Genomic DNA, 19597 nt, shown 5'->3' with positions numbered 1-19597 from the left:
ACCTGTTCAATAAATACCGTTGATGCATCCACAAGTTAGGTTCAGATAGCAGAAACTAGATTCTAGTGCCAGATTTTCCTAACATCCTCTGTTGTCCCCTTTTCCTCCTGCCTTTGATCTTTCCCAGCATCAGGGTCTTTTCCAATAAGTCTGTTCTTCGTATCAGATGGCCAAAGTATTGGAGTTTCAGCTTTAGCATCAGTCCTTCTGATGAATATTTAGGACGGATTTCCCTTAGGATGGACTGGTTGGATCTCCTTGCAGTCCAAGGGACTCTCAAGAGTCTTCTCCAACACCACAGTTCAAAAGCATCAGTTCTTCGGCACTCAGCTTCTTTATAGTCCAACTCTCACATCCATACATGACTACTGGAAAATCCATAGCCTTGGCCAGACGGACTTTTGTTGGCAAAGTAATGTCTCTGCTTTTTAATATGCTGTCTAGGTTGGTCATAACTTTTCTTCCAAGGAGCAAATGTATTTTAATTTCATGGCTGCAGTCACCATCTGCTGTGATTTTGGAGCCAGAAAAATAAAGTCTCTCACTGTTTCCTTTGATTTCCCATCTATTTGCCATGAAGTGATGGGACCAGATGCCATGATCTTCGTTTTCTGAATGTTGAGCTTTAAGCCAACTTTTTCACTCTTCTTTCACTTTCAACAAGAGGCTCTTTAGTTCTTCTTTACTTTCTGCCATAAGGGTGGTGTCCTCTGCATTTCTGAGGTTATTGATATTTCTCCTGGCATTCTTGATTCCAGCTTGTGCTTCATCCAGCCCAGCATTTCTCATCTTATACTCTGCATGTAAGTTAAATAAGCAGGGTGACAATATACAGCCTTGACGTACTCCTTTCCCAATTTGGAACCAGTCTGTTGTTCCATGTCCAGTTCTAACTGTTGCTTCCTGATCTGCATCCAGATTTCTCAGGAGGCAGGTCAGGTGGTCCGGTATTCCCATCTCTTTAATAATTTTTCCACAGTTTGTTGTGATTGTCATGCTCCTCAACTTGAATCTTATATAATGAAACACAAAGACAGAAAACAATTGGAGCTGCATTTTTCCTTCAACTTACCGTCCACCGATTTCTGTGACAGTACTGAGGGACCCCCTGATTCCTACCTTTATATGTCATGCTGCTGCCTCCCTGTGATTCTCAGTCATGCACTGTCCTTCCAAAGAAAAAACAAAAATCCTTTATCTTTCTGTTTAAGATGAAATTTTATACAAGTTTGCTAAAATTTCTATTGCTCATAACCAAAGGATTATAACACACTCAGGAAGTCGAGTAGACTGGAATGATTTCTCTTTCCTTCAGGTAGATTGTTTTGTTGGGTGAAGGAGACCATCATATAAATTATATTTTTGATATCTCTGAATGTGATTTTACAGCTGAATTGCTCATGGTGAACACCGATCACGATCGTGGAGTTCCGGGCGGGGGGCTGTGTTGAAGTTTCTGTGGGTGTCTGTTGGGTCCTTCTCGTCTTGGGGATGTTCCACAGCCCATTGGATGGATTCCTGCGGAACCTCTTCCTGTGAGGCTGGTGTGTGTCCTGGCTGATGGAAGCTCTCTGCTGACATCCGCTCTTTCCGCCTGTGCTTCTCCAAAAATTTCTGCTTTGTTTGTTTCTGTTGTGTTTGTGTTGACTTCTTGTCCATTTCCCGATTCCATGAAATTCTCAAGATACTTTACACAGTACTTGCTATTTGACACAAGGACATGGCATCCCTCTAGAACTTACTTGCTACTAGCTCTCTGATGAAACTCCTTTTCTTAAACTGTAGACCAGGGGATTCTTTATGTAGAAGTGATACACCCAATTTTAGATTTATTTGCTTGGTTAGTTTGGCTCTGCTTAAGCATCTGAACAGAGTTATTGTATCTTGGTTAAATATGGGCACACATATTTTTTTGTCCTCCACAACAGACGTTCTTATTCCGAATAACGAGGTGTCTGTGGGTAGGCTTTATAGGTCTAGACGTTCTTGGAACTTTTGTGCAGCATTTGGTGTGATGTATACTTTTAGAAGAGGAGTCCTCGATTTGATCAGATTCTGTGTTCCATGACTCTTAAACAAAAGCAAAGCAAAAGCTATTTACAAGCTTCTCTCCTATACGGTAGGGTATTTATTTTCTGAGTCCGTTTGGGGAATGAATGAATCCGTACCCACACCTGAAGTCACTCCAAATTCATTAGCTTAGAGTGAAACATCTGTATTCTAAGGGATCACATTCTGCCTCTGCTGACAACTCAAATCAAGAACCAGGAAGGTGTAGACAGGTTATCTGGGGCAATCAAAATAATTCTATCCCTGGTGCCAGGTAAGCACATTCAGAGGCATGCACACATTAGGATATTGCACTCTTTTGCCACATTCAAGCTCTGAGAAGTGTAGAATTGCTATTTAAACTCACCCGGTTATATACGAAAACATCATTTTTTTTTCTGTCATTATTTCATGTGCATTTTGAACTGTTGGCTGATACAAAGGAGTGCATTTGTGTTTGTATGCCTACACCTTTCACACCAATTCCATAGGGCTTAGAAGTTGCACAGTATGGGGGGTGTTGGAAGAACTGAAATCAATTTCATTTTTACTAATTTAATGGTGGTGTGACCTGGGCGAATCATGTAAGCTCTCTGAGATTTTATTCCTATAATACGGGAGTAACAACACTATGGAAACTTCACAGTTACTTGGATCACCAATGAAATCATGCCTACAGTCTATAAAACGTTTACTGAGTTATTAGCAGCAGATGTATTGCACAATTTGAAATGATTAGTCAAGCCTGGAAGATGCTACTATATTGAATTGTGAATCTAAGTCCTTCTGCTTCTCAAACTAACAATCTATAAATTTCTTTGCTAGGTTTGCTGATTATCAGCTCCTACTGCTTGGATCACAAATCAGTCTTAAGATGATATGTATCTTTGTTTTTCCAAGCTGAGTGTATTTGAAATCCAAGAGACAGAAATTCTCCTCTTGGACATCTCTAGTGGTCTAATAATTAATTAAGAGTCTGTCTACCAATGCAGGGAGTATGAGTCCCATCCCTAGTCTGGGAAGATTCCATATGCCAGAAGTAGCAGCAAAGCCCATGTGCCACAACCGCTGAAGCCCGCATGTTCTGGAGCCCAGGCTGCACAACAGGGTGGGGGTGGTGGGGGTCCACAATGACAAGCCCATCTACTGCGCCTAGAGATTAGCCCCCAGTCTCCGCAACTAGGGAAATTCCATGCACAGCAACAAAGACCCAATGCAGCGGAAAATAAGTTTAAAAAAAAAGAGAGAGAGAGAAATTCCCCTCTGAAATAGAAAGGGATTTTTCATTTCAGCTTCTTTCATTTCAAACTCAATTTCTGAAGTCCTTAACTTCTAGAAAATCACATGTAGGTCTTACTGTATCCTCTTATGAAGGAGGAAGGGAAGTGAGAATTATTGGGCATCTAGTGTACTGGGCCCTATTCTGTGCTGGGAGCTTTTTCCAAATATTTTCTTTCATCCATACTCTGCCATCACCCTCTGCCCTGCGCTGCTGCCATAGAACCCTGAATTTTTTCTTCTTTTTGGTCCCTGCCTTTCAGGTGTAAGATACAGAAGAAAACAAACAGGACGCCTGCACTGTAACCCATGCATATTGCCAAAGTTCAGTGAGATAACTTTGGTGACGTTGCTTCAAAAACTTCATTGAAAAGCATTTTTGCATGTTTTGTATAAACTAGAGTCTGCTCATACAATGTGGTCAGGATAGGTGTATTGTCACACTGTCCTATTACTCCAAAGCTGTAGGAGCTTCGGTGAGTCTTTCAGCCTCTCCAAGTTCAAATGTCTTAATCATTCATGTCAATGTATGGCAAAAACCACTACAGTATTGTAAGTAGTTAGCCTCCAATTTGATTAATTAATTAAAAAAAAAGTCTTAATCAAAGTAGTGCGTGTGTGCATACTAAGTAACTTCAGTCACATTGGACTCCTTGTGACCCTATGGACTGTACTGACCAGGCTCCTCTGTCCATGGGATTCTCCAGGCAAGAAGACTGGAGTGGGTTGACATGCCTTCTCCAGGGCATCTTCTCAACCAAGGGATCTAATTTGCATCCCTTAGGTCTCCTGCATTGGCAGGCAGATTCTTTACCACTAGCACCCCTGGGGAAGCCCTAATAAAAATAGACCATGGATTAAATCCTTGGCCAACTTTGAGTCATCAGATTCTAGACTTTTGCCTACATTTGACTGTTGTAGGAAAAAAAAGTACCCATGGATTTAGTTTATCACCCAGGAACTCAGTCAATCTGCTAATACTGGGCCTCATTTCTTTCACTTACTTATAAAAACATTATCAAGGAAGGAATGTTTGCAGAACACTTGAAAAAGGGCTTTGCAACACTAAAAGTGTTGATTGTAAAATGTGGTTAAGCAATAGAAAAACGGTGATTTTTAAATACTTGGTGATTTGAAACAAATACTTCAGAATTTACCACTGCAATCCTACAGTCCATGTTTAGTGAAAATACTACCCAGGGCATTTGTTGTTGTTTGACTATCAAAAGAAAGTAAACAAAGAGAAATTACAAATTCTTACTTTAGCAAGGCTTAATTCTTTGCATAATGACTGTTTAATTAAAAAATGGAGCCCAGCCAGAATAAGGAAGATATGCCTCCAATTATTCCCATGTATGGAGCTTTAACCACAAGCCATGGAATTTCCGTAGTTACACCACATTTATTTTATTTCCTGGATTATAAAGGTGCAAAAACTCTGATTATCTGGCACAGACCTCTTGATGTGCTGAGGATGCTGAAAGAATTCAGAAAAGGGTAAAGGAGATTTTACCCTCCTGAAAGATTTCAGGTTTTTTTCCTGTTCACAAAGTAGATGCACTTGGCTAAATGAATTAATTATCTAAATAAAACATATGCACGTTAATTCTTGCTGTGTGCTTACTTGTAATTCTTCTAGTCTGTACCTCAACATTGTCTTAGCTTTCTGTAAAATTCTTTCATATTTGATCCATTTGCTTTGTATCATGAATATAGTGTTTCAGAGATAGACAGCTATCTGTTACAGTTAAACTTCTTGTCAATAAGTGTTGATATCACTCCCTGGGACTCTAGTTGGACTTTTATCTTAAGTTGTTAAGGACTCATTTCTTCACCAGTCATGAGTGATATGCTTGACAGGAAACAGTTGACTCAGTACAAGTTCACGACCACCACCACCCCGCCCCACTGGGAAGGCTGAAGTAGCCAGACTGATGTCAGATGGAAAAGTTGGAAGAGGACAGAACACCTTCAGTTAGGCCATGTGAGTTCCTTTCCTTGATCATAACTCCTTTTGAGAGTTCTCAGATCTTTATCCTGCATCTTATCCTTCTTGGCCAATTATGCCCTCTTTTCTTTTTTAGGAAATAAAAAGATTAACAGTTAAAATATACCAGTTAAACCTAAAATCTTTTATGTCTAAAACAAGGAATGGTGAATATACTATTGATATACTATAGAGAGTCAGTAGTTTAGTGGTTAAGTGTGCAGGTTGTGAAGTCTGACAGCCTAGATTCATATCCTAGCTTGTTTATTTGCTAGGTGACCTTGTGTTTCCTCATCTATAAAATGGAGATTATGATAATAACTATCCCATCGAGCTAGACTGAAGATTAAATGAGAGTGCATGTGATGCATTTTAAAATGATTTGGCAAAGAATTAATACTCAAGAAAGTTGGTTATTGATATTATCAGTGTAGGGCTTCCTTGGTGGCTCAGATGGTAAAGAATCTGCCTGCAGTGCAGGAGACTGGGGCTCAATCCCTGGGTCGGGAAGAGCCCCTGTAGAAGACAATGGCAACCCACTCCAGTACTCCTGCCTGGAGAATGCCTTGGACAGAGGAGCCTGGCGTGGGGTACAGTCTACAATCCATGGCTGGGTCGCCAAGAGTCAGACACAACTGAGCAGCTAATACAGACACAGTGTTATACACAAGAGGGGTCATTACCACACACGATGCCTACTTATCAATGTTTTGCTTCTCTATGTATAAGAATATGCACATGGTCTGCCTTAGTAAATGAAGACTTTCATGTTGATATTTTTAAAAGTAATTTCAGTTGCATAAACTAGAAAGAATCCTGAGCATGGACGTGACTAACCCATGCATTAATGGTGAGTTATGGAAGGATGTGTGCAACATCCGATTAATGTTGATGGGATCGACATGTAAAGCTAACAAATTGCTTTGAAATATTTCTAAAGCAGTTCCATTTTGTCTTGTGAGGGTGACTTTTTTAAAGTCTTAAATATATTGTCACATCTGAATGATCAGGTCACTCTTGTGGATCTAGCCAACAGCCATAAATTCTTCTTACAATAGATTTTTCTCAAAAGGCAGAAAACTGCCTCAGTGCTTACATACTGCTATTGTTTCAGCTCTCTTCATTCCTGTCCAATTCTATTCTTTTCATTCAATGTGATTGAAAAGCAATAAAAGTTGTTCTTATACAACTCTTTATCCAAACTGAGCAAATTAGAAGGTATTTAATCTACCTTCTATAAAAATGGAAGTAGTAGAAGGGGGAAATGAGTCGTTTTTAAATCCCATTTTGTCATGATGTTATTCCAACGGTATTGCTGTTAGCTATATTGGTCACAGCTGACTTCCTGACTGTGTGTTGACCACAAAATGTAATCTGGAGGGCATTTCAGATTTTAAATGACTTTGTAGAGTACCCTAGTTAAAATTGTTGATGCTACATGACAACTGCTGTTATTTCAATGCCAGCCAAATATAAAAGAGCATTAATATTCATTAGTAATGTTACAGCTGGTGACTCCTTCACAACATTGTAATGGTTTGAATAGTTATTTCAAACAGTGTATTGAACTATTCACATAATAAGCTCTGATTGACACAATCATTAAAGAAGCCCAGAAATACCAAGGACAAAAGAAATATGTGTGCACATATATTAAGCTAAGTAAATATTTTAGAAATAGACTTCAACTGACAAGACTCTGACACTGTGCAAGAAGTGATTAATTTTTGAGTGGGATATGTGGGAAAATCATCATTGTAGAAACTGGAACACAGATTCGAGTCTTAATTTCATCACAAGTTCACTGATGGTTTAAATTTCTCCAGATTAGGATTTGTGCCATAAATGTGTCTATAGAGGTGATTGTAAGGATAAAATGAGACAAATGAAATGAAAGGGGGAGTGATAGAGGGGATGATGAAATGGTACTGGTATCTCTGAGCCCCTGATGTGAACTGCACCATGTAGGGCTTTTATTTGTGCTGTCTCATCTCGTCTTATTAAGGTGATGGTTTCATCTCTATTTCATAAATGAGGAAACCAAAGACAAGAGAGGGATTAAGCTTTCTGCACACAGCTGAATGGTGAGAAATTCTGGTGTTAGGATTTAAGTCCAAGTGTGTGTATTATCTGTATTATATCAAAATGCTTCTGGAGTTTAACATGGAGCACTATGGTGGGTATTACTGGGGTTGAAACAGAGTAGAAGACCTGGAATCTGCTTTCAAGGAGTTTACCAGTTCCTGTGATGATAAGACTAAGATAGAGAATGTGAAAGTTCATGGGGGGTTCTGCAGTACATCTTGTTTTTGTGATAGTTCATTTTGCATAATGTTTTAGATGCAATAAATAAGTGATATCATATGACAACAGTTTTTTCTCTCAAGCAAAAGAATTAACTTACAAAATATAAATGGACTCACAGACATAGAAACTAAAGTTGCAGTTACCTAAGGGGAAAGAGGGGAGAGCTAAATTAGGAACTTGTGAGTAACATATACACATCATTATGTATACAATAGATAAACAACAAGGGTTAACTGTGAAGTACAGAGAACTATATTCAACATCCTGTAATAATCTGTAATGGAAAATAATCTAAAAAGAATATATACACACTATTATATATAAAACAGACAAACAATAAAGGTTTATAGTGCAGAGAACTATACTCAGCATCTTATAATAATGTATAATGGAAAATAACCTGAAAAGAATATATATATATGTGTGTGTATATATATATGTATATATATATATATATGTATGTATGTATGTGTGTGTATAAATGAATAACTTTTCTGTACCCTTGAAACTAACACAACACTGTAAATTAAATATGTAGACTGCCCTGGTGACTCAGATGGTAAAGAGTCTGCCTGCAGTGCGGAAGACCTGAATTCAATCCCTGGGTCCCGAAGATCCCCTGGAGAAGGAAATGGCAACCCACTCCAGTATTTAACTATACTTCAATTTAAAACAAAAGCAAAACCAAAAACACTTCTGCTTTATGTTCTAAAGAGTTAAGTTACACTCTCCTCCCTCTCCTCCTTTTGGCAACATAATGTACAGAGGAGAAAAACTGTTCTTTGCTCATGTGTCCTGAACAAACCCACAAAGAGATTTACTAATATGCTTTATATTTCTAGTTGTGTCACTTCAGTTCAGTTGCTCAATCGTGTCTGACTCTTTGCGACCCCATGGGCTGCAACATGCCAGGCCTCCCTGTCCACCACCAACTCCTGGCGCTTGCTCAAACCCATGTCCATCGAGTCTATGATACCATCCAACCATCTCATCCTCTATTGTCCCCTTCTCCTCCTGCCTTCAATCTTTCCTAGCATCACCGTCTTTTCCAGTGAGTCAGTTCTTCACATCATGTGGTCAGAGTATTGGAGTTTCAGCTTTAGCATCAGTCCTTCCAATGAATATTCAGGACTGATTTCCTTTAGGATTGACTGGTTTGATCTCCTTGCAGTCCAAGGAACTCTAAGAGTCTTCTCCAACACTGCAGTTCAAAAGCATCAATTCTTCAGTGCTCAGCTTTCTTTATAGTCCAACTCTCATATCCATACCTGAATACTGGAAAAAATATAGCTTAATTGTGTATCTCTAGACTGTTATTGGGAGAAATTAATTTTATAACTTATATTGAAGATATTACTTGTGATCACTTTTCTTCCTACTATTTGATTTGCTATGCTTTCCTGACCTTCCTAATGCATTTGCTGCAGAGTAATGCTAATGCCAAAGGCTGCAGCCTCTATCTTTCATTCAAAATAATATTTCGTTGAATCAGGCAATTATTATTGAGGTTGTGCACAAAGTGCAATTCCTGTGTTTATCATAAGAATTATTAACCCCACTTAGAACTATGCAAGTATTCCAAATTAAAAAAAAAAAAAAGTAAACTGTAGGAAGCATGTCTCTTAAAATACTCAGGAGTTTGTATTTCCTTTAACTTAACCCAAATTTAAAAGTCTGTTGATAGTATAATTAGTGATACAATCAGTGAGAGACCAGGGTATATGTTTGCTTATCAGTAGTTTTAGTATTGTTTCATAGTTGACAAATGTATTGACTCAGTAAGGCCTAGAATTTTATTTCACTGCCAACTCATATGATTTTCTTCTATGAACTTATTGTGTTGTCTTTAGGAAGTGGAGAAGATTCCAGAGCTCTTCCCATTAGGCACTCATACTCCTCGAGTTTTTCTAGGAGTGGACTTGGCTTTGCTCATCACATCATGCCCAAGCCTGTGAAGTTATAGTAGTAACACTTCCTACTTGTAAGCACTTTATTCTTTACAGACACATGTGCATTGATGATCTGATTTGATCCTCACAACCAACACTGAAAAGTGCACGCATTGCCATTCCCAATTTACCGATGCAGAAATCAAAACCACAGGAAGCCTGTGTGGACCCTGCCACTTACTAAACTCGGAGACCTTTGGTGAGATTTATTTTGGTCTCCTTAAACTTCAATTGCCTCATTTGGAAAAAAAAAATTCTACTTTATAGTATAATTCCAAGAATTAAGTGCAAAAACCTAGCTCAAAGGGATGGCACAGTACCTGAAACAAAGAAGACAATAAAAACCCTTCTTTATTCATTCAAGAAATAGCTATTGAACAGTTATTTGTAAATTCTTCCAGATGGAAAGGACAAAAGAGTGGCTTTAGTGAATGGAATTCTTGTCCCAGTGGAAATTATAGTCTAGTAAGGAGTTAATAAGAGGCAGGCAGAATTAAGGCTTGAACTTTAGTTTTTTTAATTTTGTTTTCCTCTTTAATTTTCTCTTTAATTTAGATAGGTTGGTGAATGGATGGGTAAGACTGTGTACGTTTACATGCATACACATCCATCCAACTCGCTTGCTCTCCCAGTCGCTTCTGACTCTTTGAGACCCCATGGACTATAGCCTGCCAGGCTCCTCTGTCAATGAGATTGTCCACGCAAGGACACTGGAGTTGGATACCATTTCCTCCTCCAGGGGATCTTCATGACTCAGGTATCAAACCTACATCTCTGGTGTCTCTTGCATTGGCAGGCAGATTCTTTACCACTGAGCCCCCTGGGAAGTCCATGCACTAATACACATATATGCGTGTCTACATTATTGCTTCCTGATATACATCTGTAAGGGTATCCTCATCAAATAAGAAACTGACTCTAAAGCACAGATTGATCCATATTCACCGATGGAGTTAGAAGTGGTAAATTTAATTCATTCTTCATGTTTCCCCATCAGTAATATTAGCAATAGGTTTTGAATGCCTTCACTTGGAAAGGATCAAACCATCAACTTTTGAATCCTTCTATTATCCCATGTTGTCTGATTCTCTCCTGATTTTTCAGAATCGAGTTGAAGTAAATGAAGATGCCTCTTGCCAGAATGAGTAGCAGTGCTTCTGGAATGTTAATTCTCAGAGAAACAAAAGCTGATGAATTGTTATAATTTCATCTCATGCAGGAAACTCTGGGTGTTTCATGGCAATAACGATGTGTATATTACATTCACAGGCATGATTTCTAGAAATGTTTATATAAACCTGTTTTACATTTGATGATTATATTTTGAACTATGTATAAATAACTATGTTCTTAATATGACTCAATTATCAAATAAATTCCTGAATTCTTCTGGGAGCAATGAGCAAGATGGAGAGATCTAATAAGACTTGTTTGCAGAATCTAAATATATTTTGTAACTTTATGGGCTTTGAACCACACACATAGGGATACCCCTAATTACTCTTTTTCTAATCTCTCCTTCTACTTTTATGTTTTTAAGATCAACTCCATAATCTTGAGTGGCATGTATTTCATATATAAATAAATCACCCAGTCATTTGATTATTCTGGCAGAAGCAGATCGCTTTTTATTATTCAGAGAATGGAAACTGACATTTGAATTCTCTTAGTGTATCTGATACTTTCAAATACATTATTTCATCTAGCCCTCAAACTTTGTGAAATTAAGAATATTATATCCATATGAGGAAACTTAGGTGAAAGAAAATAACTTCTTTTATGTCATGAAGATGCTAAATGGCAGAATATGTGTAGAAACTCTAGTGTGATTATTTCCAAAGCCACATCATAGCATTTATTAGTGCCACAGTTAGTAGCTCTTGTACACTTTCTCTCTCTGTCCTTTTCCTCCTCCCTCCCCTTCTCCCTTCCTTCCTGCCACCCCTCCCCCCACACATACTGACAATGGACTATGTCTAACTGAAAGCTTCATAATTTCATGTGGGATTATTGATGGTCACAAATGTGATGAAACTGTATTAAGCCAGAGTTTATGCTGTTGTTGACCTAGGCAACCTCTCGCATCTGTTCCAGTTGTTTTGTCTGAATCCAAATTATCTAACAACACTGATAATCGTGGTAAATTATGAGGTCAGGTTCAAAAGTAAGGGATGGTCACTTTGCAAGAGCAGACCTGAGGCACAAGGAGCGGCTGGCTGCTGATACCTCTAGGATTCTCTGTCTTCATCAGCCGTTCCAAAAGTGCTGTATTATCACAATGCTGATACTGAGAAATTAAAACAGAGGTAAATATCAGGGGGAAATGCGCACATTTTCTAAAATGGGGACACAGGGATAGGGGTCTGACTCTTTGGACAGATGAGCTTTTATTTCAAATGCCATTACATTTAGGTTTAATAATAGAAAGTATACTTCTCAGATCAGACAAAATGTGGAGCTTATTTCACCTTTCTGGCCAAGACCATATTTATTACAGCTTTATTTTATAAATCATAAAGAGACAAATTATATATTAAGAAAACAGCTACAAGAGTGTCTCATTCCCTTTATTCCCTACCAAATGTAGAGTTACATAATGTCTTGCCACACTTGGATTCTATATCTACTTGAAGGTGGGACTCTTTAATTTTCTGAATACTTCAGCACTTGGAATAAGTGTGGATCACTGAGTGAGGAAATTTATGACAGAGGGGTTGCCCATTACCCACACCTTGGCTTCTGTGAGTTTGAACGAGTAAACTTACCAAGTCAGGGCCGGTGTTGACACCCTTTGTCATTGCTTTAAGGACAGAAATGGTAAGGCTGATTTTGGTTTTGTTGCATTTTATTTGAAAAATGCTCAAAATGCTCTTTTTTTGCTTTTATGGGAAAAAGTAAAAGCAATCACAAGTCTTAAACAAAGGGGCTTTACCATAAATGTTTTTCTCCCCTCTTTCAGATATGTAACCTCACTGTCCGAAAGGACTTAAGTGTATCTTGTTTTAAAAACAAAAAGACACGTTGTTTTCTGCACTAGGTGCATTTTATAGAAAGGAAAACACTTTACTCAGCCAGTTCAGAAGTTCTCATGTCCCATTTCAAGTCCTTATGAGGTCCTTTAACATACATCCATACTAAGGTCAAATCTGCTTTTTTTTTTTTTCCAATTTGAGTTGACAAATATATGATGGACTTTAATGTAGAAATATCTAATCTTCCCTCTGCTGAGACTGTTCAATTTGAAAAACGAGAAAAGAACTTCCAGCTTGCTCTTCAGTATAATTGAATAGCGCTCTCGGGTTTTATGATTTCATTATATGGGGGAAACTCTAATTCAGTCATGTGTGCCGATTGCACTGTGTAACATGCAATGTGAAATAAATAATAATTAAAACAACTTGTAATGAGGATATATGTAGTTACAAGTTAATAGCATTATTGAAGGAACTTGGTTAAAGACTCTATTTCCATAACTTAATTAAAGCCAAACTTAAGTTGTAAGTCTGTTGCAGATGTAGCAAGTGTGTGGGTATGTGTGTGTGTGCGTGCGTGTATATATACAATTATACTTAGATGAAAGATAGTGAAGGAAAAATGAAATTATGTAGATAACAGATAATATCGAATCCAGATCAACCCAAGGAAGATAGCATCAACTCTGAAAGCATCATAGAATGTGCACCAAGATACAGGAAAGTTCTATAACATCCAGCTGTTTTCACTTGACATTACTGAATATAAACAATTTTTAGGAAAGACCTGTAAATTGGACTATTTAAACTAAGAATAGAAATTTAAACTAAGAATATAAATTTCTATTCTTAGTATAAATTTAATCCAGTTCTTCCCCCTGGGAATGATTGGAAATAGTGGATGTATATATACAAATAAGGAAGTTAAGAAACGACTTTTTGTATGCCTAATTGTGTACTTTTTATATAAGGTATATACAACATATTTAGATTACATTAATCACCAGAGGATAAATAGGAAATAAGAAATTTTATCCTGTTTATAAGACATTCAGAGACATTGTCTTATGAATAATGTAACAGTTCATTTCTGATAGTTCTAAGTTTTCCTTAGCTTTTAAGTAGACCTTTTTTTTTTTGTCAATAAAGAAGAATAGCCAGTATAAATGTACAAAATCCTCAAGCAGGCTATAGAATGAGTGAATCATGGTGTATTCATAGAGTATCATTCAAAAATGTTCTTGATAAGAAAATTATACTGAGACTCTGGTGAAATCTCAGTCCCATTCAGTCTAAACACAATGTTTTGCCATTTGTATGAAATGAACAGCTAGGTGAAACTCTTATTTATCTGTCTGTTTCAAAATGACTTGCTATGTTATTTCAGGAGTATTACTAAACTGTCCTTATCGCTCTCCCCGTCTGCTGACTTGGAATATGCCATCTATGTCACAGTGTCACGCTTAGCACAATTCTTTGCATGTAATAAATACTCCACAAATACTTGGTAGAGGACACAATCAAGTTCTAGTGACCCTGAATTCTGACAGGAAGAAAAAGGGGGAGAAAAATCCAAAGGAATAAATACCCATTGGATACAGACTGAGTCTCAGCAATGAAACACAGTCTCACTGCAACTTCCGTCAAGTTAGTGTAGGCACGTGCTGTGTTGATCTGGTACGTTATGAAACAAATGATTTATGACTCTTTTTTTTTTTTTTTTTTAAGGGAGTTATATGTTTTTATTACATAAACATTATATTCCTTGTGGGAGCTAGTCTTACAAGTTTGTTTCTTGAATTCACAGAATGTTCAATATCTGTAGAAACTGTCTACGAATAATTTATGAAACAAACATTCCTGGTACCCCCACCAAAAAAGCCCCATTGTTTACATTTTCCAACCAGATTCCTGAGAAAAATAATATGTTTTGTTCATTTTACAGTGTAATACACAAATTTGTTTTCAAGATAAAAAAAAGGACAGACTTCTAAAATGAGTCTCCTTTTGTTTATAAAGTTCTATAAAAATACATTAAGTAGGTTCCTATGTTTGTCCTTTGACTTAATATTCCAGTTTACCAGAAACAAACAAAATACAATAAACAGAGCCATGCAAACCACATTAATCTTGAAGCAATATAATGTCAACATCATCATGAACACCTTGCAAAAGTAGCTCTCCTGAGTATGTAATAATCTTCCTTCGCTTTGCCGCTTTGAGAGTCCCTACCAGTGCTTCAAAGAGGTTGGCACACTTGTCATCTTGGAAGAGAACCCCAAATTTCACACTTAATTTTCCATCAGCATTTTTTGAACCAAGACGATGAATTTCCTCCACTAAGAGTTTAACTTCATGATCCACATTCATTGCTGCCTATCTCTACCTCCTGTTTTTTTCCGAGAAAACTGGGGCAGCGTCGGTGCGGGCTGGTTGCCTTCTTCCACGCACTCGATTTATGACTCTTTATGGTTGATTTGGTTCCATTCAAAGCATGGGGAATAGAGGAATGAATGAAATGGAGGGGGTTTCTGCATTCATTGAGTTTACATTTTAGTGGGGGAGGTAGACAATAAAGTGTGCAAATGTTAGTTCTGGATTAAGAAAAGAACTAGTTGAGGGACTATCAGGAACAATAGAGGAAACTTTTGGAAGGAGAAGTCACGGAAGGCCTCTTGGAGGAGACGTATGAATCGAGACCTAAATGATGCAAGCAGCCAGCCTTGGGAAAATCAGAGGAAGGAACGTTGTAGGTAGAGAGAACAGCAAGTTCAGAAGACCTGCAGATGAGATGGACTGGCCTTGTTCTGAGAAGGAGAAGAAAGCAGATAACCGAGAGTAAAAGCCACTGATAGACTGTCATATGAGATGGAATTTCATCAGCCTTGGCACTGTTGATTCTTTGGGTTGGATAATTCATTGCTGTGAGGAACTGTGTTCTGAATTGTAGTGTGTTTAGAAGCATGCCTGGCCTGTACCCATTAGATGCTTGTAGCCATCCCTACCCCCAACATCCAATTGTAACAGCTAAAATGTTTCCAGTATTCCCAATCAACCCTGGATACGAACAACTGAAATAGAAGAATGAGGACAGGGCCAAATCAAATGGGACCTTCTAGGTCAGAATAAACAGTTTCAGCTTATTCTTAATGAAATATGATGCTATTGGAGTGTCTTTAAGTAGCAGAGTGGCTTGCGCTAACCGACTTTAAAAAACAATTCAGTCTGATTGATGCATGCCAAATAGATTGCAAGGCAATGAGAATGGATTCACAAAGACCAGCAGAAGACTATTTCCAGGAACCCAAGAGAGAGAGGATGGCAGCCCACAGCCTGGGTAGAAGCTGTGGAGATGAACAGTAGACATTAAAAAAAAAAAAGACAAAAAAAGATGCATACTTGAGGAAAGGTTAGCCTCCAATACATCTTACTGATGTATTGGATTTGGAGATTGAAGGACAAGTAGGAATCAAAGATGACTTCTTTTCACTGAAATTAACAAGACTGAGGCAGAAGCGGGTGTAGGTAGAATGACACTGAACTTTTTGCCTTGTTCTCTGTTTTCCTGAATATACTTACCACAGTTAAAGTTTATGGCTTGTAACTCTCCTATCCAGCTACCACAGGTCTATTTCTGCAATTATTTAATGTTTTCTTCCTCCAGAGAGGATTTTCCTTTTTAACTGGGAGGCTGTTACAGAAAGGTCAAGCTGATCTAATCCAGTCAGGGATTAAACTGACTCAGGTCTGGGTTTCCATTTTTGTAAGATCCAAGTTTCCATTTTGTAGGATCTTTCCTTTCTCCTAGGATGCAGCCATTCAGGAGTCTCAGGAGAAAGTCTGGCATGTTCGCCAGGGTACCTCATACTTAGCAAGCCTTGAACTCCAATTTCTGTCTTTCCAAATTGCGAAACTGTTTAAAGCTCTTTTAATTTCTTAACCTTTAGTGACCATTTTCTGTTGGGTGCTCTACTTAGGAATTACCACATGACTCAGAGCATACAATGGCTTGAGTCTTCAGGCTTACTTTCTGTTCCTCTTCTCTCTGGGTCTTGGATCCTCAAGTGTTGGCTCTCTTGTAACACTGATGTCCAGTTATGAAGTAACTGAAGAAAACAACTGAAGAATTTTGGATAGTCACACAATATCTGGCATGGTCTGATTTGTCTTTTAGAAAGTTTGCTCTTCTATCAGCAATGTAAAAAAAAATGGGTTGAAGAAATTGAGGAGATTGAGTTATAGGTGCTGAGAAGCCAGAAGGAAAAGGTTCTTCAAATTGGCACATGCAGGCTGAACACAATGAGTACCTAAAGTAGGGCAGTGAGCATAAAATGCAGGAAAAAGAAGCAAGAAATACTTAGGAGGAGGATTTGAAATGATGGCAAATGGAAATTTTAGCTGTCAGCATTTCTTAAATTTTATTTGTGTATCAAAATAAGAATGACATACTGGCTCATTATTTCTTCATCCCTCATAATATTAAAGGCTGGTCAAGGATGACTGGTTGCCAAACAAAATAATCTACTCTTTGAAATTTCTCATGGCTCTGCTGCTGTTCTTGGTTATAAGGATTGAAAGGAAAATGTATTTTAATCTGCCTTCATTGTTCAAAAGAAGAACTTGCTTAAGTTAGATCCTTGATGTGAGTGATCTCTTTGAAGGAAGCCACGTGCTCCATAATTCAGAAAGCATGGAAAATATTTAAAACCAAACCTTCATTATTATTCTGAGAGCAATATCCTATGGAAGAAGCCATTCAACTTGAAGAAACACTGAACTAGGTTGGTTATATGCACCATTTAGCAATGTATTTGAGATGTGGCACTCGTTCTAAACACATATTTAGTATTAAGGGAGGTAGAAAATGACATATTTGTGCCTACTTTAGGCTAGCGATGCAGTCTTGAGTGCTTTATGTACATTCTCATTTAACCTTTTCAATAACCTTCTAAGTAAGGTATATGTTTTCCATATTTTATAGAGACAAGTCTCAAAAGGCTGGGATAACCTGCCTGATATCACACCTGTTAGTAAATGGTGGAGTCAGGACTGAAAACTGATTGTGTTTCACTTAGTTATTCTTTCCAGTGTGTGTGCATGGTAAGTCACTTCAGTTGTGACTGACTCTGTGACTGTGGCCCACTAGATTCCTCTGTCCATGGGATTCTCCAGCAGGATTACTGAAGTGAGTTATCATGCCCTCCTCCAGGGAATCTTCCCAACCCAGGGTTCAAACCCACATCTCTTATGTCTCCTGCATTGGCAGTTGAGTTCTTTACCACTGATGCCACCTGAGAAGTGCAGTGCATCTAAGAATTTTCTTGTGTTTGGAGAAAAGCTGAGAAAAATATGGGGGGAGGGGCAGAGAAATCTGGGTCAGATTATTTAGATTTATTTAAACAAAACTTTGCATTGTTCAGTGTCATTTCTGGAAAATGAAAACTGATTTAACCTAATTCTTTCCAAGTCAAGTAACACTTCTAATCATGAGAGTACAAGGATGTTCCTTCTCTTATTAACTTGAATCCTAAGGCATCTCATTATATACTTGCTAAATTCTAAATATGATCTCATCTCCAAAGAGTTTAATATACCTGTTATCATCAATATAGGAACAGCAAAACCAGCAGTTTTAAAATAACTCCATCACCTTTCTTTTATTCATTCCCTGAGCCTGGGAAGTTCTACTGTATGCCTCAGCAAAACTGGCAAAAATATGACCCAGAAGGCAAAATGACTAGATGAGTTCACAGCCAACTATAATCTTATCTCAAGAGAGAAAAAGAAGACTTAACATTTATTTTATCTCTAACCTGTTCTAGACACTTATGTGCATGAGTGTTCAGTCATGTCCGACTCTTTGAGACCTCATAGACTGTAGCCTTCCAGGCTCCTCTGTCCATGGGATTATCCCATCAAGAATACTGGAGTGGGTTGCCATTTCCTCCTCCAGGGGATCTTCCCGACCCATTTAATCTTTGCAGCAAACCTATGAGGTGCATGCTACTTTTTGCAGGAGATTTATTTGCAATCCAAAGAAGTCAAATGATACCTAATATCATAAATCCTAGTAAGGGACAGTTCGTTCTAAGCCCAATGATAAAATCTTTGTATCTAAGAGCACCAATATCCTGGCTGTGTGTTTGTGTGCACATGCGCACACTCACTCAGTCCTGTCCAACTCTTTGCAGTCCCCTGGACAATTGCCTGCCAGGTACTTGTCTATGGAATTTTCCAGGCAAGAATACTGAAGTGGATTGCCATTTCCTATTCCAGCGGTTCTCGTGACCCAGGGATCTAAGTCATGTCTCTTGTGTCTCCTGCATAGGCAGATGGATTCTTTATTATTGCACCACCTGGGAAACCCAATATCTTGGTTAGCATAGGTTAATTAAGTATAAGTCACCAATGACATATTGTACTAAATTTAAAATAATATGCTCCTATATTTCTCTAATTATAGAGATGCTTTTATATGTAAGATATATTAAGTACATTATTTCTTACAATTTAATACATATTTTAAATTTTTTATTATTTTATTTTTGGCTGTGCTGGGTCTTCACTGCTACATGTGAGCTTTCTCTAGTTGTGGTACACAGGCTTCTTATTGTGGTGGTGTTTCTTGTTGAAGAACATGGGCTCTAGGGTGCGCCGACTTCGGTAGTTGTGGTCCATAGGCTTCATTGTTCTGTGGCATGTGGGATCTTCCCAGACCAGGGATTGAACACATGTCCCCTGCTTGTCAGGTGAATTCTTAACCACTAGACCACCAGGGAAGTCCCTGGAAAATATATTGAAACCGAATACATAGGAGAATGAAAATAAAACAAAGTGAATAGGGGAGTTTAGATTTTTAAAAAGTGTAAGTTAATCCCTGTGTGTTATTAACATGGGAGAAATGATTACTACACCAGTCTAAACATCACATTAAGAGACCAGGGTCCGTCTGTGTTCTACATGGTTATATCATCCAAATCCAGTTAGTGCCAGACACCTGCATGCATAATAAATATTTTTTAGGTAGGTTGCTGTGTTATGGTAAATCCCCAGGT

The 19597-nt window shown here is 38.0% G+C and overlaps 2 protein-coding genes across 5 annotated transcripts in view; one reads left to right on the top strand and one right to left on the bottom strand.

The window, feature by feature from the left end:
* The window catches only part of PRKG1 (protein kinase cGMP-dependent 1), a 1340863-nt gene that overhangs the window by 526070 nt on the left and 795196 nt on the right, over positions 1-19597 (top strand). The window lies entirely within an intron of this gene.
* LOC122708655 (costars family protein ABRACL) lies at positions 14459-14990 on the bottom strand. Its single transcript, XM_043924982.1, has one exon. It carries the CDS (start codon positions 14910-14912, stop codon positions 14667-14669), a length of 246 nt encoding a protein of 81 aa, XP_043780917.1. The 5' UTR covers positions 14913-14990; the 3' UTR covers positions 14459-14666.

This window comes from Cervus elaphus, chromosome 15 (assembly GCF_910594005.1).
Source record: "Cervus elaphus chromosome 15, mCerEla1.1, whole genome shotgun sequence".
In the NCBI taxonomy this organism is placed as follows: Eukaryota; Metazoa; Chordata; class Mammalia; order Artiodactyla; family Cervidae; genus Cervus; species Cervus elaphus.
The sequence above is the reverse complement of the archived record's forward strand: the minus strand, read 5'-3'. Positions and strand labels throughout refer to the sequence as shown.

What these genes read in the sequence shown, in the direction of transcription:
- LOC122708655 (XM_043924982.1), bottom strand. Translation starts at nt 14,912, where the DNA reads ATGAATGTGGATCATGAAGTTAAACTCTTAGTGGAGGAAATTCATCGT.